Below are 23,172 nucleotides of genomic sequence, written 5' to 3'. Positions count from 1 at the left end.
CCCCGGGCGCGCGCCGGCCGGGCCGTGTGAAGAAGCGCACCTTTTGCACGAGTCCCGCTCGCCGCGGGGCGGGACCGCGGGGCAGAAGCCGACAGGCTTCGCCAATCGGAGCCGCCGCTCGCGGGACGTCACACCGAGCACCGCCCGCCGGCCCGGCGATGGGCGGTCTCGCCGGGGAGGGGCCGGCTGTCGCGAGGGCGCGCCGGCCAATGGTGGACGAGGCGGGGGGCGGGGGCGGGCGGGCCGCGCGGAGCGGAGGGGCGGCGGCCAATGGGGCGCGGGCTGGGAGGCGTGGCCGCGCCGGCTCGGGTTCCGTGTGGAAAGAGTGAGGGGGCTCGGGTGCAAAGTTTGCTCGCCCGGCGCCAGCGGAGGGAGCGGCGGCGGCCGGGCCGGCGGCGGCGGAGACGGGGCCGCGCTCGCCGTCGGGGCTCCGCCGCGGGCCGCTCGGCGGCTCTCCTCGCGCCCGGGCCGGGCCGGGCCGGCGGCCGCCGGCGCTCGCCCCGGCGCAATGTGCGGGGGGATGGCGGCCGAGGGGCCGGGCGGGCCGCGGTGGTGGCAGAACCGGCGGGCGCGGTTGCTGTGCATGCTGGCGCTCACCTTCCTCTTCTTCGTGGTGGAGGTGGTGGTGAGCCGCGTCACGTCGTCGCTGGCCATGCTGTCCGACTCCTTCCACATGCTCTCCGATGTCATGGCTCTGGTCGTGGCGCTGGTGGCCGTGCGCTTCGCCCAGCGCACCCGCGCCACCAAGAAGAACACCTTCGGCTGGGTGCGCGCCGAGGTGATGGGCGCCCTGGTCAACGCCGTCTTCCTCACCGCCCTCTGCTTCACCATCCTGCTGGAGGCCATCGAGCGCTTCACCGAGCCCCACGAGATCCAGCAGCCGCTGGTGGTCATCGCCGTGGGGGTGGCGGGGCTCGTCATCAACCTGCTGGGGCTCTGCCTCTTCAACCACCACGGCGTCGGCGGACACGGCCATTCCCACGGCCACGCGCACGGGGGTGGCGCCCGGCTCCCCCGGGGCAGCGCCAAGGCCGAGCAAAGCCCCGGGGACGGGGAGGCCGCGCTGCACCGCGAGGAGACCAGCACCTTGGTGGAGAACTGCAGCGGCTCCAATGGGGTCAGCCAGGAGAAGCTGGGTAAGCCCCGCGCGCCTCGTGCCCGTCGCGGCAGAGCGCCTCAGGTCCCGTCCTCGAGGACGGCGGTGGCACGAGCTCCGCGGGGCCGCCCGTCCGTCCTGAGGGAAGCGGCGGGAAAGCTGCTTAGCGGGGCGGGCGGCACCTCCGCCTCAAACCTCTTGTCCGGGTGCTAAAAGCAGCGCCTTGGGACGCGCCTTTCTCTCGCACGCAGCTCGGGGTGAAGCTTGGGGTCTTGGGAAAAGTTGGTGCTAGCAGAGGAGGCGCGTGACAAGCGGTGTTCGCCTGTCACAAGGCAGTGCCCTGGCGGCTGAACTGGCTGTGCATCAAACTGCAGCTCAGCGCCTTGGTCCTGACAGACGGATCACTCTGTTGCTTTAGTTGTCATCAACCTCAGAGATTTTTTCCCACTGGACGCAGCGTACCGAAGTAAATTCCATTGCAGTAATGCGGTGTTTCTTCGAGGCGTGTGTAGGAAGAAATCTTTGAGGTTACCAGTTGGTGTTGAGGAAGTCATGCAGAAGGCACTGAATGCAGAGCTTGCTGGTTTCGCAGCACACGTGTGATTTCAAGTTAGCTTTCTTGAGCTTTCCAAAGAATGAAGCTTCTCATTCACTTGTTTGTTAAGATCTTCTCTCCCTAGTTCTGACTATGCTGTCTTTTTTGTGGGAGGGAATGTCTTGGGTTATTTTTTCAGTGGATTCAGATGCCTGGGTGACTTGTTTTGAAGTCATTTGGTCTAAGCTGAATACTGTGTGTCAGTGGAAGTTGCATGTTTGCTGCTTATGCACTTCACTCTTACTGTATCCCTGCAGCAGGAAAGAAAGAGTGTCAGTCCTTGGACCCACATCTCCTTTTTTTCTCAGTCCTCTGATCCATGTATCTCCTTTCTTCTCAGGGCAGTATTAGGAGACACTGCTGAATTAGCTTAGGTTGTTCTTTCCTCTGTGGAGTGAACTTTGCTACAGTTTCAGTATTTCAGTAGTTAGAAGTTCTCATGGACATCTGAGAAACTTGGAGTTCCTCTTTTTAGTTTCTTTAGTGTTTTGACTCCCTGTTGCTTTTGAAAAGATTGTAAGTTCTCTGAGTGTATTGAACTCCTTTCTTAACCACAAAATAAAATAAGCTCTTAATGTTGTGTTAGTCCCAACAAAAGTATCCTAATAAGTAGTTTCAAACAGTGTAAAATTCAGTTAGCCATTGATCTAATTGATACCTTGGCCTTTGAATTGTTCTTGCCTGTTGGAATGTAAGTTGTGCTTTCAGCTAAATTCCTGTCTAGTTGTAAGCTAAAAGATTGGCTTCTCTTGTGGATTGAAATGTATGCTGCTTTTGGGTAACTTGTGTGGAACATCTTGTGGGTGTCCTTCCAGCAGAAGCAAATAATTTGTTGTGGGCATTTAGTAAGTAGCAGGGCATAATTTTGGGCATGGTGAAACTTTCAAGGAAGTTTGCCTTTCCTTCTCTGCCATGTCATGATTATGTAAGGATGGAGTTATTTGTTGTTGACCCATGGAAGTGTCACAGGTAAAGGTGCATGAAGACTTGTAAGAAGCTGTAAGGTGTACAAGTGAAAATGGGAAATGACTGAAATTGGTGCTGTACCTCAGCAGGGAATTGTGAAGAAGGGTAGGCTCTCTTCTCCTGAGGATGAAGAGAAATCCTCACAATAGCCTCAGGGGTTAGTCCTGCACAGGCATCTTTGTGCATACATTTTGTGTAAAGTAATCTGTTTATAGTTGGGTTTAAATGAGTCAAAATTCAAATTGAGACATTTTAACCATTGAAAAGACTCAGAGCTTTCGGAACCTTGCTTCTTGCTATCCACCCCTATCCACTGACTCTCCAAATCCCCTTTGTCCCAAACTCTTGGTATGGAGCAGGATCAGAAGGCGTCCTCTTTCTGTGCCCTCATTGTGAACCCTGAAGTCTGAACTCTGTAACTCAAGATATTTTCCTCTAACTCACTCATTTCTCTGGAAGATTACTGGCCCCAGTGACATTTCCTTGTTCCATGACTCTAGAAACTGTGTGGAAAATGTAGCTGGAGCTTTAGGGCAGAAGTGTGATGCCCAGCGTGATGAGCCAAGGGCTTGGGACTGACCTACCTCTCAGCCACCTCAGTGTGTGCCTGCCTCCGTCTTGGGAGAGGAAAGGCCTTGGAGACACTTTTGTGATCACAGAATTACAGTCATGAGAGCAGAATTACAAAAGCTGCAGGTCATGTTAACACATTAATGTTTACAAAGTTCTGAACTCAGTAACTGTAGAAGCAGTGAGAGCTTCTTGTTTTACTGGCCAGTGGCCAGTGCCCGTTACATTTCTTTAACACTGTAAGTTGTCTGTCCAAAGATCTTCTGAAGAAGCATAAAAAGTTAATCTTGTAAAATAATTCCAATGTTGAAGTTTGGAAAATGATTTCTTTCAGAAACTTCACTCTGCCTCTTTATAATGGTGTGTGCATTTGTTCCTGCATAGCTTGTTGGGTGTGATGGAACCCATTTTGATAAGGGAGGGTACTAAAATGTTCTTTTACGAATTATGTGATTCGTAATACATGGCTTTGGGCATCAACAGCTGTATGCCACTCAACAGCAATGTGTTACTTGAAAATCAACAAAAGTACTAAAAATAAGTTTGTATATATTCTGGAATACAAACAGCACAAATTCATAGCCTCTGAGAACTGAAGTGATAACTTATACTGTCCTGTTGTCAATGCTGCTGACAAATTCTTCCTGTTAGACCTCCAAAGCTCAGCTCATTGTATCTCACTGTTCTGCTGGCATCTCAGGAATGATTCCTCCTGTTTGATTTCAGAGGTCTTTTGGAAATGAACTGCTCAACCTGAAAATAAATGTCTATAAAGTAGCATCCAAGCTGCTTGTGAGCTTTTAATTTTGTAAGATGTAATATTAAATAGAACTTCACTGCTATCGTGCTAGAGAGGTTTTAGCAATGTGATTATCTGGCCTTTCACAAGAGGAAGCAAATATAAATTACACAGCTACTTAAGCAACCTTTAAGTATATGCTCCACAATTCTTCATTTTGCATGAGAAATGAAGAGTAAGTTGTTAATGGTTAAGCAGCTGGAAAAGGTGGAAGTGGATTTTTGGTAAAATAGAAGCGTGATGGGCCAAGTTGCTTGTTTTTCAGTTTTGTACTGCATGAGGCAGGCTTAATGTTGATAATAATTTTATATGGAATTGTAGTAATGTGTATTAGCATGTGCCTAATGGCTCTACTGTTTTCTTGTCAGGTGATATGAAGGACGACACGACTGACCTACAAGTGAATGGGAACGCTGGGCATTATCCTCTGGATGTTGAAGAGGTTGAGGAAGACTCTAGCGCGCAGCTTAACATGCGTGGAGTTTTTCTGCATGTTTTTGGAGATGCCTTAGGTTCAGTAATTGTCGTAGTGAATGCCTTGCTCTTTTATGGTTTGTGGAATCCATGCCCCAAAGATGGGCCCTGCTTTAATCCGTGTGTCAATAGCCATTGTGTGGAGAATGCTACTTTATCCCAGCCTCTTGGCAGTGTAAACAAGTCTGAGCAAGAGAGCATTACGGTGGCTGGTCCATGCTGGTTACTATATTTAGACCCTGTTCTTTGTTTGATTATGGTTTGTATCCTCCTTTACACAACTTACCCATTGCTTAGGGAGTCGGCCCTTATACTTCTGCAGACTGTTCCCAAACAAATAGATGTTCATTCTTTGAACTCAAAATTACGTACCCTTGAAGGAGTTGAAGCGGTGCATGAATTACACATTTGGCAGCTAGCAGGCAGTAGGATCATTGGCACGGCTCACATAAAGTGTCCTGACCCTTCCACGTACATGATGGTGGCAAAGCGCATAAAAGAGATCTTTCACGATGAAGGGATTCATGCAACTACCATCCAGCCCGAGTTTGCCAGCGTTGGCTCTGAATCAGGGAGAGGGAAATGCGAGTTTCCTTGCAGAACTCAGTGTGCTTTGAAGCAATGTTGTGGAACGATAGAAGATAATACTGGAAAGAAGACAGAAAAATCTTCTTCGCTTAGTATTTCTTGTTCAGAGGTTGTCATTGAATTTCCACACAACAAAACTAGAAGGACTAAATCGGAGAGTGTACCTGCGGTTAAGCTAGAGGCAAACACCGATCAAAACGAGCAGTTTGAATCATCTTTGTAACTCCCTGAATGGTGCTACCTGAGTTTTGGTGACTTTGACAACAGCTGTGTTGCAAGGGGAAGAGACAGATGTTTGAGATGCATTTTGCCAATTAGTGTAATTGCTGAGGTCCTTGTTCTTGTCATATTGCTAAATCTAGAATGCTTGTTCTAAAGAACATGATGTCACTGTCATACAACGTTTCTGTTGACTTCCTAGTGAGACAGACAGAAAGTGCACCGATGCTGTAACAACTTCAGAAAAACACTTTCAACATTTCAGCTGAGACACTTTTTGTTGTGCTTCAAATTATTTTTTTTTTTTCAATTAAAAGATACTTGAGGGATAAGCATATAGGAACTCAGTTTGTGTTACAGATCTCTTGGACCTGCTTTTTCCTTTAATATTTGATTTGTAGATATTTTAATATATTGTTTATTTAGAAGCCCTAAGGAAACCAAAGTTGATAGAACATTTTTAAAGATATAACTACTTAAAACTGGAAACCACTTTGTCAGTTTCACGTATTTTTCTTAATCTTATGTAATAAAAAATGTGAAGGTTTTTCTTACAAATATATCACATAGCATATTTTTAAGGAGACGTCAAGTGATTGTGAGAACATCCCCATCTTTTCTGGTAAGGTAGTGAGGTAATTAAAATCAACGGCCTGTGAAAATATCAGATGTGAAAGGGTTTTGTTTTTGTTTTTGTTTTTTTTTGCTCAAAATGAAAGTTCAAGCTACTGTATACTGTGTGTGATCAGGATGTGAGAATGGCAGATAAAGTAATGCCTACTTTAATATGTTACAGATTTTCTGGTGTTTTTCATTATTTCCAAGTTGCGTATCATCATAGAAGTCTTTGAGCTTAAGGAAGCCTTGACTCTGCCATGAATGAAGAGCTGCAGCTTCAGCTTTAACTGATGCTGAGTTTACTAATAAAAGAAGAACTTAGTTGTGTCAGTAAGAGCTCTGTCAGGGGGAAGTTTGTCAAGCTCTGACAGTAAAACCGATGCTTTTCAAAAGCTTTGGCATAGCCTCCATGAACAGTAATCCAGTGAGGCATTTTGCATGTAGTTAAGTCTGTCTGCAAGCACTTGCAGTGGCTGTGCTCCTGGTCTCTGCAGCATCCTTGGGAGTGTCCATCTGGTTTCTGCTAAAGTGTATGGGGGAGCAGGATTTCATTCACTGTACTTTATTTTGTAAGATGTGTATCACATAATTTCAGTTAAGGAGTATCTGATTCTTTGCTTTTGAATGTTAAATCAGTTAACTGACAGCTGGCTGTAAAGAAGCTGTTACAGCGTGCTGCCAAACTTACACCTTCACAGGAGAAGCTGATCTGTGGACTCTGAATCTGGCGGAGACTAGGTGAGAGTTGAAGATAAAAGGAATCTAATCTAAAACCCTGACCCTCTTGATCCACCTGTGAGTTGTGTATGGGGAATAATGCCTGGTCATTAATCGACTGCTCCTGTGCTCCAAACTGGAAAGCCGCTCACATCTTCCATTGTTTGCTGTGTGACTCTGGGCACGTCGGATAAACACTCTGCCTCGGTTTCCCTGTCTTAACATGGGAATAATACCTACCTCACAGGGGTGTTGTGAGGCTTAACTCTTGCGTGATGAACTCTGAGATCTGTTACTGGAAGGCGCTGGAAGGAGTGTGGGATACTAAGCTGCGTTAGTGTGTGCTCCTTCAAATGTATTACAATACCCAGGCACAACAGAGGGAACCGAGGATAGTTTTGGCCTTACAAAATTCTTTGATGCTATGGTTTTCAGGTTTTCAACAGTATTTAAGTATAGATTTTTTAAAAGAATGTTTTGTTAGCGAAGGGAATGTAGCTTTGCCTCCAGATACAGAACACTTTGCTAGTTTGCATTTCCAATACGCATCTTGTATGCTAATTGCTCATAAGTAGTTTGGAATAGTCTGCTGCTCGTCAGTCCTGGGTTGTGTCAGTAGTCTTACCCAACCTCTCAGTGGAGCATTGCAGTCAACTCTCGATTATCCATGGGTGGATGACCAGTGTTGTGTGCTGGCTGTGCAGTCTGCACGGCCAGGCTAGCTGTAGCGAATGCCGGTGTGGTGCCTCGTGTCAATGCACGGGAGAAGTAGCGGGGCTTAGCCCAGCTCGGGGCAGTGGTGCTTCCCAGCATCACTGAGCGTGCTCTGTGTTTCTGCTTGTATAGTTTCATGAACTAACTTAAATGTGTTAATATAGTATTTATATATGGTTTTGTTCTGTCTGAATTAGCTTAATTCTTTCTTGTGTTACCTGTATATGATCTAGAGTTGACTGTTATGAGATCTTGTATGAGACTACGTTTGCAAAATATGCTACTACTGCTAGTATACTACAAAGTATTATCCAAGTAAATTTTGAAATGAACAAAGTGCTATTTTTTTTTTTTTAAATGTGTATTCTTGCTTTCTATGGTAAACTTTTAGTAATTATTTTGCTTGCTAGTTTAAAATTGGTCTCAGTCATTAGTATGAATTATTGAGGTCCTGCTGTGTATCACTAATGCACCGTAGAACTACTGCTCTTAGATTTATTTTAAAAAAGGAAAACACCAAAAAAAGCATGCAGAGGGACTATAGTAGCCCTGACAAGTCCAACGTCTCTCCTGTTGCTTTTATAAAAAGAGAGCAACGTTGCCACCATTGGTTAACAGTTTCAGTAAATGCACCCAAATAGATGAAATTGTGGTCACTAATTCCACTGTAACTATTTAATCTTTTTGTGCCAGAAGTCATATTTTTCTATTACTGTGTCCATTGCAGGCAATGGCTAGCTTAAAAGACACAAAGCTCTCCACCACATTATTTTTATTACCAGGACAGGACATGAATGTGATGCTGAAGATGCTGATGCTGACAGGGGGCACAGGGAGCTGCGCAGCCTCTTTGTCCTGTGGCATGTTGCGTGTTCAGCACCAGCTGCTGGGAACGGGGCCCTTCAGTCTCTTTAGCTTGATTCATTCCCTGGAAGTACAAGGCTGGCCAGGTGGCCATACTGCAGCACGAACACTGTTTTTGTGCTTATTCTGGCTGTGTTAGACCCAACAAGACAGCTGACTTGCCTGTGGTTACACAGACCAGATTTATTCTGAAAATCATAGTTCCAGAAGACCGAGAGCCTTCAAAGACACTGCACAGTCTGTCCTTTTTTTTCCCGCAAAGCACAAAACTAGTGAATCTCCTGTAAGTGAGCACTGCAGTGGTGGGGAGCTAATTGTATTGTGTATCACATTCCTGAATTTTTTAAATAATAATTAAAAAAAAACAGCTATGGAACACTGATTTTAAGGAAAAATAAGTTTGTATTTCAGTGTCTAGATTGTTTATGCTTCTGATTAAATGTTAGAGATGTGCCAAACACCGCTGGTTGAAATATTTTCTGTTTAGTACGTCTCATCCAGAAACACACTGCTTGGAATTATCACTTAGCCCATACCGGTGCTGAGATGCAGGGGTGATGCAGATCCTTGGGGGCTGGTCACAGTATTGCTTTGCACAGGCTACTTTAGTGGAGCAGATTGCTTATGTGGAGCTCCTTGTAATAATTTAGCTGCTTGCTTTCAGCATCTTCTGTAGGCTTTTGGTAGTATCTTTTATTGCTGCCCTGTGGAGTTCAGTATAGACAGACACATACTTATGTAAAAAGCAAAACTAGCTCCAACTTGTGACTCCCTGAAAGTCATGGCAAGGGCTCAGTCCTGCAAATTTCTGTGTTCAAGAATAGTTTCATCGGGCTGACGAGTAGCTACTTGCATGCAAGGAATTACTTGCAGGAGTGAGCCCAGAGCTCCTGCCAGTGCAGCCTGCCTCCTGGAGAACTGCAAGTACTCGTATTTTTGGGCTGTTTTACAATTGGCAGCGTTGTGATTCTCAGTGTGCTGCAGAAATGAATTTGTTGCAATTTCCAGAGCTTATCCCAGGGCTTATTTATTTTTTTCCACTCTCCAAAAAGAAAGAAAAACCTGACAAGTGTCCTCAGGCTTGCTAACAAATTTAGCTGAACGGATGTTGCTTTGTGCTTCTGAAATGGGGCTGCCCGAGTTTATTAAACACCGACTGGTAGAGTTTGAGGCAGAGGGATAAAGATTCCTGCCATTCCCCTGCCCCTGCCCCCTGCTCTGCCTGCACTCCCTAATCTCTTCAGCTATGGAGAGAGTGGGGGACAGAGGGGCTGGATGTTCTGAGTTCCACACGGGGGGAATGGGGAATACTGCTAACTATTTTTAAAAGCATTTAAACATGCTCTGCCTATTTTAGTTCCATAGCATGGCATCAACTACTCCCTTTTTGGATATGTATGTAAGTTGTTTAGCTCTGTATTAATTTTGGCTTTTTCTCTGCAAGACGGAAAGAGGCGGATGCTCCATGTGCCTGAGCTAGAGGCAGTCTTGACAGTTTTCCAAATCAAATGTAGCTTTGCTGATAACAGGCGGTCTGGTTATCCCTTGTAACCTTTGCTCTGTGTGGTTAACTGCCTCTGAAGTACAGTAGCAGGTTTTAGCAGGCTCCTGTCTGTATTTTTTTGCATTCACAGTGTTACCTAAATAGTTGAAGAGCAAAACCACAATACTGAAAAAGTAAGTTTTATCTATGTCTCCAAAAAGCACATGGGATTCATTTGGCTTTTTTTTTTTTTTCCCCTATGTCCTGGATCTTGTTTCTGAGCGGTGCTAGAATATAATTGGCATAACCAGATTTCATTGCTGAAATTTCTTTTGGGCTTCTTTGAAAATAAATGCAAATTTTTTTTTTAAAGTATTAAAGTCTTGAGAAAATAAATGGAGCTTTTGAATGTCAAGAACTGTTAGTTGGGATTTCTTTCTTAAGCCAGTCCCTTAGAAGACATCTGACAAGCAGAAAGGCACTTTCACGGCTGCTGGGAATCTTGGGAACAAGTACAAAGTGCACGAGTGGAGCAAGAGTTAATAAGTGGGCTGTAAAGTGATGCCCTCCAACTCCACTGCCAGGTGCAATTAAAAGAATAGCTGCTGATGCCACGTGGAGAATTAATTGCATGTACGCAAAATGCACTTTTTTAGCCTTTGAAAAGAATTACTAAAAAAAATGCTGACCTATTAGCTGGCAGTGGTTAAATATCTATTGTTTAGGTCAATAAGGTAGGACTGCTAATAGATGTCTATCTCACTTTATTTGATTTCCAAGACTTTGGAACATAGACTTTGGAAGGTGCTTAGTTGTTTTTCAGCTTCATTTCTTTCAATCTGGAAGCACTGCAGCTTCTCAAATACATTGAGAGAAAAGTACTGGCTGCACAAGATGCAGCTGCCAGCAATAATATGGAGGGGGCAGGATCGCAATTAGGACCTGCCTGGAGCTGTTCATGGGCTTGCAGTGATGCATTTGTTTTGGAGCTTGTAGTTCAACTTTGGAGCTCTTTGCTTCAAGAGGGAGAAGCGGTTCTGTTGTTAGTTATACACACAGGAAGATGTGTTTGGTTGTACTGTAAGCACTGCAGTTTAGTATGAATTCAGCCATTTCCCAAAGCTATTTCTACCCCATCATGAAATGCAATTTGTCCTTGGTAGGAACATCCTCCCTTCGCATGCTAATATGTGAATTTTTAATTCAGTGGATAGGAGAAGCCTCAGGCCTATGGCGTGAGCTTTTAGAAGTGTCTTCCTTCACCCATGCTGTTCCCACACCACATTCTCCCAGAACAGCCCCTTTGTGTGCTGCAGAGGTGATGTGCTGTGGGAACGTCTGGCTGCAAGCAGCTGCAGAAGGAGCCTGCACCCCAACCCCGTCTGTCCCACACCTACCTAAAGCCCTCACCACTGAAATTGGGTTAGCTGTCACAGATAGCTTTTTTGGTAGGATGGTTAGGGTTTTTTTGTTTTGTTTTTGGTTTTGTTTTTTTTTAGCATAACAACACAGCCTTTAAAATAGCACTCACACCGAACTGCAATCCCCCACCTCACACATGCTGTTTCGCATTGCCGCCTTCACGTGCCCCCCAGCCTTTTCCTCACACCAGCCAGCGCGGCTAAGAATAGCGGCAGTGATGCTGTGGAGCAGGATGTGCAACCTGCTGAGTTTCCTGCGTTTGTGCTGTGCTGCTGGCCTGTGCTGAGCCCCTTCTGCTCTGCCCTCCCCTCTGGAGCCGCCGGATGGATCTGTAACCCGGATTCGGCTTTATTGATGGCTGTGATGCTGCCTTGTCACGCAGCTAGCTGAGGTGCGGTACAAAAGCTCCCTCGGGCCCTGTCGTTGTCACACAGAGCAGAGCTCGGCGCTGCCCCCTGCTCCCTGTGAGGAGCTGCAGGCGCCGTCAGGCCTCCCCTCAGCTCCTCTGCACTGGGCTGAGCAAACCCAGGCTTCTCAGCAGCTCCTCACACGCCTTGCCCTCCAGACTCCTCACCATCTTCGTAGCCCTCCTTTGGACACTCTCTAATAGCTTTTTGTCTTACAGTGTGGCACCCAAACCAGATCCCAGTGCTGGAGGTGAGGCCTCACAGCACAGAGCGCAGAGAACAGCCCCTCGCCTCACCCCCTGGCAGTGCTGGGCCTGGGGCATCCCGTGGCATAGTTGGCCCTTTGGGCTGCCATGGCACACTGCTGGCTCATATTTAACTTGCCAGAACACCCACATCCCTTTCTACAAGGCTCTCTCCAGTCTCTTGCCTCCTGGTCTATATATACAAAATGCATGTTCTAAATACTCGTAGCAGTTGAGTTCCTGTGCTTTTATGCCATGCTACTTTGAAGGAATTTGCACTTCTTCTCACATTGAGGTTCAAAAATATTAAAAAAAAAAAAAAAAAAAAAAAAGGAAGAAAAAAAAAGAAGGAATTGTGCTTGATGATTACAGGCACTATTAGCCAACTACTGTAGCCATGTTTGCAGTTTCTCTGCAAATCTCCCCGCACATCATAGGTGTGTGGCAGGGATTTCAAGTGGGCAAACTGTCGCAGACCAGGAGGTGTTTGGTCCATATGCTTCAGCTGGGAGGTGGGATGTCACTTGGCACTGTAATGTCCCAGTTTTCTTTTCTCAAGGATTAGGAAAAGTACAGAAACCAAATGCTGAGGCAGACTCTGTGGGCAGAGCCTTGTTAAGGCCTGCTTACGTCAAGCCGAGAGTGGGGCGTTGCTGGCTGCAAGTCACAGCTCAGAGGGTGCCGAAGGCAGACGTATTGTTTAAAACCTCAATAACATTATCTGAAGGCTTTTGAAATTATGGCACCAATGGAGAAAAAACTGCATGTGCGGATTTTGCTTTTGGACTGCTTACCTTTTTTGTTTGTTTGTTTGCTTTTCCTGCAACTGTTCAGTGAGAGTAGTAATGTTCTCTGTTTTCCCCCTCCAGCTCTGCAGTGTGTCTCAGCCTCCTGCTGTGAGACCTGAGAAGGCAGCCAGCATCACCTTAGCTGTTACATCAGGAGAGGACAGCGCAGAGTACCGACCTCAGCTCCTGCTGTAGAAACAGAGTGGAAAATCAGGTAAAAGAATTATGGTTTCACACCTCAGTGTATGAAAAGCAGCCTCTATGAAAAGACTGGAAAACTCTGTGTCTTTGTACTGAAGTTTTCTTGCTTAAAACCCCGACAGAATGATATTTCTCCCAATCACTTGAGGTAAAGTAAAATGCACATTATGCAATGTGGAGTTCCCCTTTCGAAACAGCAGTTTGGGGACAAAGTCATCGGTCTGGGCTAGGACAGAATCGCTTACACAAGATAAACAAGGGCGGACTGCTGCCATCCTTCCCTTCCCCTTTATCTTTAAACCTTAACCTTAAATTACAAATCAGAGGTTGACACAGTGCTGTGCATCTGCAACTACTGAAGGCTGCTAAATTTTAATAGATCTTACTTCAGTGATGATGAAGGCTTGAAAGTTTCTCTAGCCCACAGATATGCTTCCAAGCTTTTAAAGTTCAAATGCAAATATTTTAACATATTACTAAGGATGTTTTCAAATTAAATAATTAGTTCTGTTTACATGGTGTTTCATTATCAACAAAAAAATGATTTACTAGTTCTGTGTCTTTGTTTCTAATCCAAGTAGATAAGTAGAAATAACTTCATTTTCAAAATCTTGTTAAATTTTTGTGGGCACAATGTTTCTTTAAACATCAACTGTAACAACAGTAGCTTTGGGTCACGATACTGGAGCCACCTCAATAATACTGGCAACAAGTCACTCACAAGTGCTTCAGCAGCATGCAGAACAAGAGCACAGGGATCAGAGCAGTGGAACAGGCTGGAATACCATTTTCCTTGGATTTCCAAGGAATAGATTTCTGCAGCTTTCATAGAAAAAAAGATGACTGCTCCAAAGTGGCATTTTTGCTTGTACTTAGTATCCAGCAGAACAAACTCATCAAAGTGCTGATGACTTCAGACAAAGCAGATAATGTCCCAGGACTGGTTTATCCAGATGGGAAAAGTATTGTAGAGATCAGTGAATAGCATGATAGATGCACGTCTGGTTTTCAAGGAGAGCACCTCATCCAGGCCAGCTGTGTTGGAGGCCACGCGCTGGCAGCTGTGTCCATGGTGTTAGGTTTGGTTCTGAAGATTGGGTGAGCTTAATTACCAGCATCTTGAGCCTTTGTTAAGAAAGTTTTGTTTGTTGCTTATCTTTTTTTCTTCTTTTTCTAAGTGTGATTAATCTCAGAGTCACTCCTATTTAAGAGGAAGAAAAACTTAAGATTCAGTGAAATTTCAGAGGCACTTCATTTGATAGATCCAAGCTGCTAATTGAATCAGTTGGATAGGACGGTAATGGTTATCATAGAGCTCCTTTGATTATGTTTTCCGTCTCCTGTCCATGTTTTCCATCTCTGGGTCCTACAAACATGAGAACCTGCCCTGGTGCAGCACTGGGAGCTCCAACAGACATGAGAAGAGCTCTTTGCCCATAGCCCGCCTGTCAGTCTTGCCTCAGCTGTGCCCTTCATCCCCTGTAAGTTGCTAGTCTCTCTGAGGCTGGGAAAAGTGAGCACCCACCTTTAGTTAACTGTCTCATTTATTTCCATAGGAGCTTCAGGTCTCTCAAGAGATTAACATTTTTTGTAAGGGTGACACAGGAGATAGGAATGAGACCGGGCTTGTGGAAATCTGTAGAAGTAATATATTTTCTATAAAATAAAACTGTACCTTAAGGCAGAAAGACAGCTAGAATTATGTTGTGTCCTTCTTTAACAGAATGATACTATCTCCTTCTTTAGCAGCAGTCAGGCTGGGGTGCAGAAGGAGAGTCTGTATGTGGTTGCTGTTTAGTTTTTTCCTTTTCCATTTTGCATAATTCCATAGAATGCTGGAAACAGACCTCTGCTGACTTTTGATTATTATGAAACAGAGCAGTCCTGGAAAGAAACTGGGGTCTGAAAACACATCAGGGCAATGGGCAAGTCAATAAATACACTGTTGTTACCTGTCGCTGTGGCCTTCACAGGCTCACTACTTGAACTGTTGTATACAAGGGAGGGGCTGCCAGACCTTTCCAGTGGGAGCTTTCTGCATTGTGAGATGCTTTTACCTCTTGCATCTTGAGGCTGTTCAGCTAAAGGAAGCTTGGAGTGACATCAAGGTGGGTTACTGCTTGGGTCTGTGGGGGGGGGAAGCAGTTTGTCTCGAGGATTTTCCTCATTTTATACTCTGCAATGTCCAGAAGAGTCAAGAAAAAACTAAACACCAAAATGATGTGGTTTTAGTTTTTATTTGGCCAAAATGTTATTCTCTCGTGGGCTGTACAGAGGAGATTTAAGCAACTGTCTCAGATAAAAATCACTGGAGCACAACTGAGGATTTCCACCACCTCTAAGGCAGTATACCAACCACAAGCAGCCAGTGGTATTTTGGTTCATTTTAAGCAGGCCTAAGTAAGGACCACAGCAACTGCATAAACACTGAGCCCCATACAGTGTCTTGCCAACTGTTTGTGTGATTTCTTTAGCCCGTTCACTCATATATATATGTTATATATATATATATATATATATATTTTTTTTTTTTCTTTTTTCTGGAAGCTAAGGATGCTTGCCATGCTGAAAATTCTCTTGGTTTGGTTTTGAGCTCGGACAAAGTTCTTCCAAAATGCTTCTATGGTGATAAAATTTCTGACTTCTTTATTTTTTACTTCAGCGTGGCAGGGAGTGAAATACAGTGGTAGGGATATATGTGGGTTTGGTAGCTTCCTTCCTGCCTCCATCTGTTTGCTTGTGTCAGGCTGAATGGGGATTGTCCAGGAAATCATAGAATCACAGAACAGTTTGAGTTGGAGGGGATCTCAAAGCCCACTCAGCCTCAGCCCCCAGCTGTGGGCAGGGCTGCCCCCCCGCTCAGCTGCCCAGGGCCCCATCCAACCTGGCCTTGAGCACTCCAGGGATGTGGCATCACAGCTTCTCTGGGCAGCTGTGCCATGGCCTCACTGCCATCTCAGTGAAAAACTTCCTGACATTTTATCTAAATCTCTCATCTTTTAGTTCAAAACTGTGCCCTCTTCTTCTATCACTATATTGCTGTTCTCTTGGAGGAAACAACAACAGCAACAAAAAAACCCTACAAATAAGCACAGCTGGATTTGTAGCAAGGGTGCATCTTCCATGGTGAAACTCGGGAGCACAGCCATGATCTAGGTCATCCAGTGCTGTGAACAAGTGGCCAGTTTGCTTTGTGTGCTTTCAGCTTCTAGTCCTTTTCCTAACATCAACACAAGAGCAGGAAAGAGAACCTGCCTACTCCTCCAGATTTTGAAACTGTCAGTGCAAACACGTCACGAGCCTGTGGTGCTTTCACTGTTTTTATTTCTGTAAGATGCTTTCAGTTTCAGAAATGTTTTGTAAAAAACTTGCCTCCAAACCACTTTTGGAAAGTTTGTTTCCCGTGTTATCCCTGACATTCCAAGTTCAAATTCTTTTGGTGTTTTGAGCAAAACAAAGCAATTTGACCCCAATAGCTTTTGCTGAAGACTTTCTGAGCTGCGAACAGGCAAGGAAATGTTACTGGCCCTGCATTCATGAGACCCCATCCAGGAATGAGAGAATGAACCCTACAAATGCAGCTCAATGGGAGAAATGAAATCTTGCAACTGAACTGGAGGATTATGCGTATTAGCACACAAATTACTCTCTAAATGATAAACACTGAACCAAACAAACATCCAAAGCTCTAGGGGGGAATTATCAGTAAGGCCAGGCTGGTAAAATGCAATTATTTTTTTTTCTGTAAAATACAAACGAACAACATCTTGCTGAAAACACAACTCGTCCATGGCCACTGACTAGCCAGGCTAAGTAACAGCACTTCTTTCTGAAATAGGGGTGGCACATTATGCATCCTTTCCTTTAAATTAGGAAAATCAAGACCTTGAGGAACGCCTAGCAGCTTTCTGAAAGCTGCTGCAGAAAAGCACAGAGGTGCTGGCTCCCATCCTTGTCTCCCCTGCATATTCTCACACTCAATCTCCTGGGCTGCACAGCATCAGCGTGAAGGTTTGTGGCACACTGAATGGCAGCTGATCACTCAAGGAGTATCTATGCCACCGTACGATGCAGTTTTGCCAAATGAAACCACTGTTGTCACATGCATCTGGCTGAAATGCTTGAGTGGCTGCTGCTGGTGGAGAAATCTATTTTTCAGCAGTCCAACAGGAGGCCATGTGCCTTGAAACAAGGGTGGGAGCTGTTTTCCTCTTGGGCAGCCAGGAAGGCACCAGCTCTGAGCACCTGAGGTCTGCCCATGGGGTTTGGGCTTGGGGCCATACGTTGTGTCACTTGTGGAAAGGGGATGAGGTGATCAGGAGCTGCTGAAAACCACACACCAGTGAATGTGGCCAAGCTGTCAATATCTCTTCTCAACTACTAAATATTCTTGGCTTTTAAACTATGAGGTGCTCTCCAAGAAGCGGATCCTGGAGGCCACAAAAGTGCCTCGTATCTGGCTGCATCAGGCACCAGCCCTGCCAAAATCTGTGCTGTTGAAAGAAATAGGAGGGGTGCCTTGTTTGTTGCTCTCTGCCACCAGCTCTGTTGCTCCATCCTGCAGTAGGCAGGGCACCAGCCAAAAGCCTTGCCTGGCCTCATGTAGGTGTCCTGGGTGTTGCAGACATGGCAATATGTGAGCTGATGGATGTGGGGTACATCTGACCCTTTGAGAATAGCAGAAACACCCCACTCAAAATTATGGAACCAATGGGTGTTTTGTGTTGGAAAGGATCTTTCAAGGCACCATCCGGTCTGAGTCCCCAGCCATGAGCAGGGCTGCCCTCCCCCCCAGCTCAGGCTGCCCAAGGCTTCATCCAACTTGGCCTTGAGCACCTCCAGAGATGGGGCACCACAGCTTCTCTGGGCAGCTGTGCCAGGGTCTCAATGCCCTCTGAGTAAAGAGTTTATTTCTTATACCTAATATAAAGTTAACTTTAGGGGGTAAGCGTGAAATCTCAGGCTGGACCTGATCACCCTGACACCCATTCCCATGACAACAAACTTGAAATGCCAGAAGGCAGCATGCTGCTTGAGGAACAGGCGTTTAAGTAAGGATTTTTGGGGGGCAGTTTTTCAGTCCTGCATCACAGCTCGAAGCATGGTTTTAATGGATGACAACACATTGCCTAGCAAGAGGCTGAGGGATCCAGCATCCCCATGTTCATCACTCTGAGCCTAGCTCTGCACTGACAGTATCATCCTCAGGTTTTTTGTGTCTCTGCCTAATGCCTTTATTTGCACTAGTTTTCAGGAGTGTCAGAGTGGCCAAACTCGATGGATTGCCTGTCTGAAATACTGAGATGCAGTCACAGCTGTTTGTCTGGGTGTATTGATTCATACTTCTGCTCTAATTTTTTAATTACCAAGTTCACCTGCAAGTTGTCTCTGGGGAACTCTCTTTGGTATTTCCTCTTTCTGAAGTGAAAAATCCTTTGTCTGCCTCTTTCCTGCTTTCGTACTGAAGGTAAAATAGGCTTACATGATTGAATAAGTAGGATGCAGAACACCATTCAGGTTAAATCTGGAATGCTCTCTGTTGGTGGGTGAGAAAACACTGGTATCTGCTTTTCTTACAAGCAGGCAATGTTCTGCTACTGTGCAAAATGTGCACTGCCAAACAGAGATGAAGGCACAGATGGAAAGCAGCAAGGCAGTGCCGGAGAGACATTGCCAGGGCAAGGCTGTGCCACCGCTTGTCACTTCCCAAAGGCCTCACCCAGCCTATGCTTGGGCACACATAGATTGGGGTTTCCCAAAAGCTGCCCTGCACTGGGCTGGGTGTCTGCTGCTGGATGCTGATAGTGCTGCGGGGCACAGTGGAGCCCCAGCCCTATGCTTACCTCTCCCACCCCTGCAGGGCTCCAGGTGCAGCCTGCGATGGAGACAAGGGCATGTGGAAAGCAGTGGCTCCAGATGAGCTGTGAAGGAGTGAGGAGATTGCCTCAGAGGACAAACAGATATAATTATCTGCAGCAGACTCAGAGTCTGTGTTGCAACAATTTCCTCCTTAAGACCTTGGTGCACCCAAAAAAGAAAAGCTTCCTGGTTTCTGTGCAAAGATGCATGACAGCGTGATTTATCATGAGTGAGCCATACTGCCCTGAACCTTTGTTATCCTGCTTTCAGTGCACCTGTGGCATAACCTACCCTAGAAAAACAGGTGGTGAGAGACCAAACCTGGGCTTGAGGCAGCTTAGAGGTATGACTTAAAGAAAGGCAAAGAGGCTGCAGCCAAAGGCTTTCCCTTTTCTTCGAAGTCCAGCTGGTGAGTTTCCTTCAGGAGGTGAAAATGCATGTCATCAGAAGTAATACTAAAATATGTTGTTTAACTTTTTTTTTTACTTTATTATTATTATTTTAAGGAAAGCATAAGCTGTTTTTCCTAAAGGTACTTAGCTGCATTTCCCTCTTGCCTTTCATGCCCATCGTTGCTTCTTACCTTGTCCTGCCTTGTGTGCTGCTGCTCTGCATGGACAGAGGGAAAGAGGCATCATCCTTTCACACTCTTGCTTGGGGCAGAGCTCACGGTTCAACTTTTCCTCTGCTCCTGGATGTACATACTGTCAGAAAGCACGCAATCGGGTGAGTACCCATACTCTAAGAGCAGTAATGCACAACTCAGTGTAGGACAGCCACAGACTCACCAACTCTGAGTGTTTTCACTAGAAAGTTGAGGGTGGAGCAGTGAATACACAACTTGGGTGTCTGGGGCCAGGAGAAGCCATGCCCCTATCTTGCAGGAAAGACAAGGATATACTGAAGTACTTGCACTGGGGAGAGCGGCAGAAATCATGGCAGGATGTGTCTTACCTCTCCACTGGGAGCTGGCTCTCAGAAGCAGAAAGTGCAATAACTTAATCAGAGATCGCTACACACACATCCCTCTACAACAGTGACACGTTTCCTGGCATGCCTGCAGCCCACAGCCATCTCCTCCCAGTGCTTAGCATCACCTCGTGCCAGCCACCCATCCTGCCAAACCACCCTTTGGCAGATCTGGGAACTCACCATCAGTGAAGAGCAGCATGCAGGGCGCCAGGACTGGTGGATGGCAGAGGCAGAGCGAGGTGCCAGGCCAGCACTGGGAGGACACATGGGGACAACAGGCGCCCACTGTTGCTCAGGGAACAGCTGTGGCATGCGGATGAAAGGATTAGAGGTGTGAGAGGAAGGGACCGGAGATACCTGTTTTGTGCTGCTTCATCAGTGACTGTTCAGGCAGCCTGTCAAGCCTTCCTTTGTGCTTCCTGTGTGCTTTTTAAACAGCCCACAACATCTCCACGTAAACTCACTTGCACAGGCGAGGTCTCCATGTGCCCTCTGAGATTTGGCACAGCTGAGCAAAACTCCACGTTTGTTTGTGCTATGTGTATCCAGAGCAAACAGGTGTGTCAGAAGGAAGGGCAAGATGCCCTCATTCTGCAGAAGGGAGCTGTTGCTCAAGGAGGCCCAGAAAATCTTCTGGTTTGTAGTGAGTTACTTCATTCTCTTCTGCTTGTTCTCAGAAGGGATGTTCCTGGCCATGGTAGTGATGGGTCAGCCTTAGCCGCTCACCTCTGGCCTCGTGTTTCATAGAATCACAGAATATCCTGAGTTGGTAGAGACCTGTAAGGATTATGGAGCCCAACTCCTGGCTCCACACAGCACCACACAATGTTCAAACACACCTGAGAGCATTGTCCAAGTGTTCCTTGAACTCCAGCAGCTTGGGGCCATGCCCACCGCCCGCTGGTGCAGATACTGTCCCTAACCCCCAACTGCCCCTGCCCTGACACAGCTCCTTGCTGTTCCCTCGGATCATGTCACTGTCACACAGAGCAGAGCTCAGCGCTGCCCTCTGCTCCCTGTGAGGAGCTGCAGCCACCATGAAAGGCACACTTGGTGACACTTGGGTCAGAAATGCATTCAGCCTCAGGAATCACACTGGAGATGACAAGATGGGGCTCCTCAGCCAGCTGCAGCCTGGCTTTTTACAAAGTGCAGGAGTCACTTTTCTCTACCAAATAAGAGCTCATGATGTGCAGGGAGAGGCAGTGTTGACATCCGCAGCCCACCCAGCCACCATGACAGCCTGACACTCTGCCTGGTCTCTGGTGGGAGCTTGGAGAACAGCTTCAGGACAGATGTTTTTGTCTGCTCCATCAGCTGTTGGTTTGCAGGACTGGGTCCTACTGGTGACATCAACCTGCTAGGTGCTCCCATATGACTCATGACCACGAGCACAACATGGGGAACCTGGCCAGCAGAGTGCAATTATTTACTGTAGTTGTCCAGGTCTGGTGGCTGTTGCTAGAGGCCACCTCCTCTGTAATTACAGCTCGGCAGGAGCAAGGCCGCCAGTCTACATGGTGCAGCCACTGGAGATAGATCTGGAGGGTTGGAATGTGCACAGTAGAAGGATGGGAAACATGATCAGGTGGATAAGGAGAAGATAGTCTGTGCTGTCATGGGATTGCATGCCAGAACTTAGTGTTGTCTGAAAGGAGGACAGTGAGATACCATCAGCTACTCCTGTTATTACACTCGGGGACTCATCAAGGGCTAAAGACAAAGAGCCAGTTAATTATTTACAACATATGCATAAAGGGGAAGGCAGGGACATGAAAAGGGCTATTTCATCATTCTTTCAGTCTAGCAAGGCTGCTTAGTTTGTATGAACCAGTACTCCTTTTAAGTCTCATTTTGATGCTTTCCAACAAGTTCTTCCCCTCTGACATTAGTCAGCCCTGTGGCAACCTCAGATTTCTGCTCTCTTCGTTTACTGGGCACCTCCAAGCCAGGCTTTACTCTGCCCACCTGCTCCAGCTTGCCTTGTCCTTTGGGATGGCTCAGTATGTGTAACAGGCAAATGTTTTTCATGTGGTGCAGTTTTTCTCTTTGGAAGAAGCTGATCCACCAATGTGGAAACATTTTGAAAGATAGTCTCAACTTCACTTAATTTTCCAGGTAAAGTAATAATCAAAGTGCCTGATTTTGCTATGTCCAAGCTATGTTCTCAAGTCTGATGTTGCAGGGTACTGCACTGGACCTGCATCTGACTCCATGCAATATATCTCTGCCTCTGGCAATGATGAGAGCAGATGGGGGCTGGGTTGAGCTTCTAGCCAGTGTCCTGCATCTCAAAGGTCTTCAGCCATAGCCTTCTCCTGGGGAGCCTTCAGTTGGTCCTCATTCACGCTTTCCATCACATGAGGGTATCCACAGTCCAGTGAAAAGCACACCTGTTCACTTTCTTCTACTCTTGCTTTGCCTTTGAGAGCTTTCCAGCACAACAAAAGCACCACCTTCCTCTGAGGGAGCGGAGTGTCTGGTTGCAGAGTCCATCAGCACGTTTTTGTGCCCTTGACACTACATCAAGAGCACTTTCTTTGCAGCACAACAGGAAGTTTGTAATGGGCATATTGTTGTTTGGATTCAGAGAGAGGGCTTTGTGCTGTTTTTGTGGGAAGTGTTTTTGGTAGAGATTATTTTCAGGAATCATTAAGGCAGGCACATGGAGTCAAAACTGAACATGTCCCCTCAAAGCTGCCAGAAGCACTGGGGCCAAATCCAACACCTGTGAATGACCTCTGTACCAGGCAGCCCCAGTCCTTGTTCCTACACAGTCAGCTCTGCCTTAGCACTGGGGCAGGACACCAGCATGTCACCAATGGCTTTCTCCTTGTGCAGGCTGTTGCTGTCTTTTTTTTTTTTTTTTTAAGTAATTCAATCTATGGCCTCATGAACAGATAAAGTGGGCAGCACGCTGTGAGATGCAGAGAAGTTTGGATGACAAACCACACTATTGCTATAGTCATTGACTACTGCTAGCTGGCAGCAAGGAGCCACCTCATTTCCACCTGACTGAAAATGCCAGGGAAACAACTAGAGGGAAAAAGGAGAATTTTCAGTATCGTAGAGATAGCATGTGAGGTCTTCCCTCCCAGGTCAGCCTAAACCTGAGAGCCAAACCCTGCTGCTGGAGGACATTTTTTGCTCTTGTTCCCACTGTGCATTTCAGGTATGTCAGTCAGGAGACTGGGCAAAGCCATAGCAGGTACAAAATATTCCTCATCCTTGTTGGCATCCCTGGTAATTATCACCACATTTCCCTGAAGCCTGAGGAGATGGCTGAAGCCTCCTGCACACCTGACTTAATTCAGTAAAACTGGAAAAGGAGCCTTATGCTTAAAGGATACAAAAGCCAAAAAGATGTCACTTGCTATTTCAGGAAATCATGGGTTGAATAGCTGAACTTCAATGAACTTTTTCTTCAGTGAAGGATTTTGGCAGGAAAATGTACTATTTAAAATTTGGTGGCTTAGCAGCAGTTTGCTTCAAAAGGATCTATCCTGCCCTTAGATATGATGGTTAGATCCAGGACTTTTATTTTGTTTAGGTGAACAAGTGTTGTGAAATGCCTT

General features: G+C 46.2%; 1 protein-coding gene and 1 long non-coding RNA gene across 2 annotated transcripts in view; one reads left to right on the top strand and one right to left on the bottom strand.

Annotated features, from left to right (window-relative positions):
- LOC125689325 (uncharacterized) overlaps positions 1–23,172 on the bottom strand; it is a 249,516-nt gene that overhangs the window by 178,627 nt on the left and 47,717 nt on the right. The window lies entirely within an intron of this gene.
- On the top strand, positions 493–8,468 carry SLC30A1 (solute carrier family 30 member 1). The gene is made up of 2 exons (XM_048936301.1): positions 493–1,136; positions 4,395–8,468. Exons 1-2 carry the CDS (start codon positions 509–511, stop codon positions 5,309–5,311), a joined length of 1,545 nt encoding a protein of 514 aa, XP_048792258.1. The 5' UTR covers positions 493–508; the 3' UTR covers positions 5,312–8,468.

Source organism: Lagopus muta, chromosome 2, assembly GCF_023343835.1.
Source record: "Lagopus muta isolate bLagMut1 chromosome 2, bLagMut1 primary, whole genome shotgun sequence".
NCBI lineage: Eukaryota > Metazoa > Chordata > Aves > Galliformes > Phasianidae > Lagopus > Lagopus muta.
Note: the sequence above shows the minus strand (reverse complement) of the source record. Positions and strands in the feature narration are given on the sequence as shown.

Excerpts from the sequence above, each read along its gene's own strand:
- SLC30A1 (XM_048936301.1), top strand. The coding sequence starts at position 509 with ATGTGCGGGGGGATGGCGGCCGAGGGGCCGGGCGGGCCGCGGTGGTGG. Across the intron at positions 1,137-4,394 it reads GGTCAGCCAGGAGAAGCTGG|GTGATATGAAGGACGACACG; the intron begins GTAAGCCCCGCG and ends TTTTCTTGTCAG.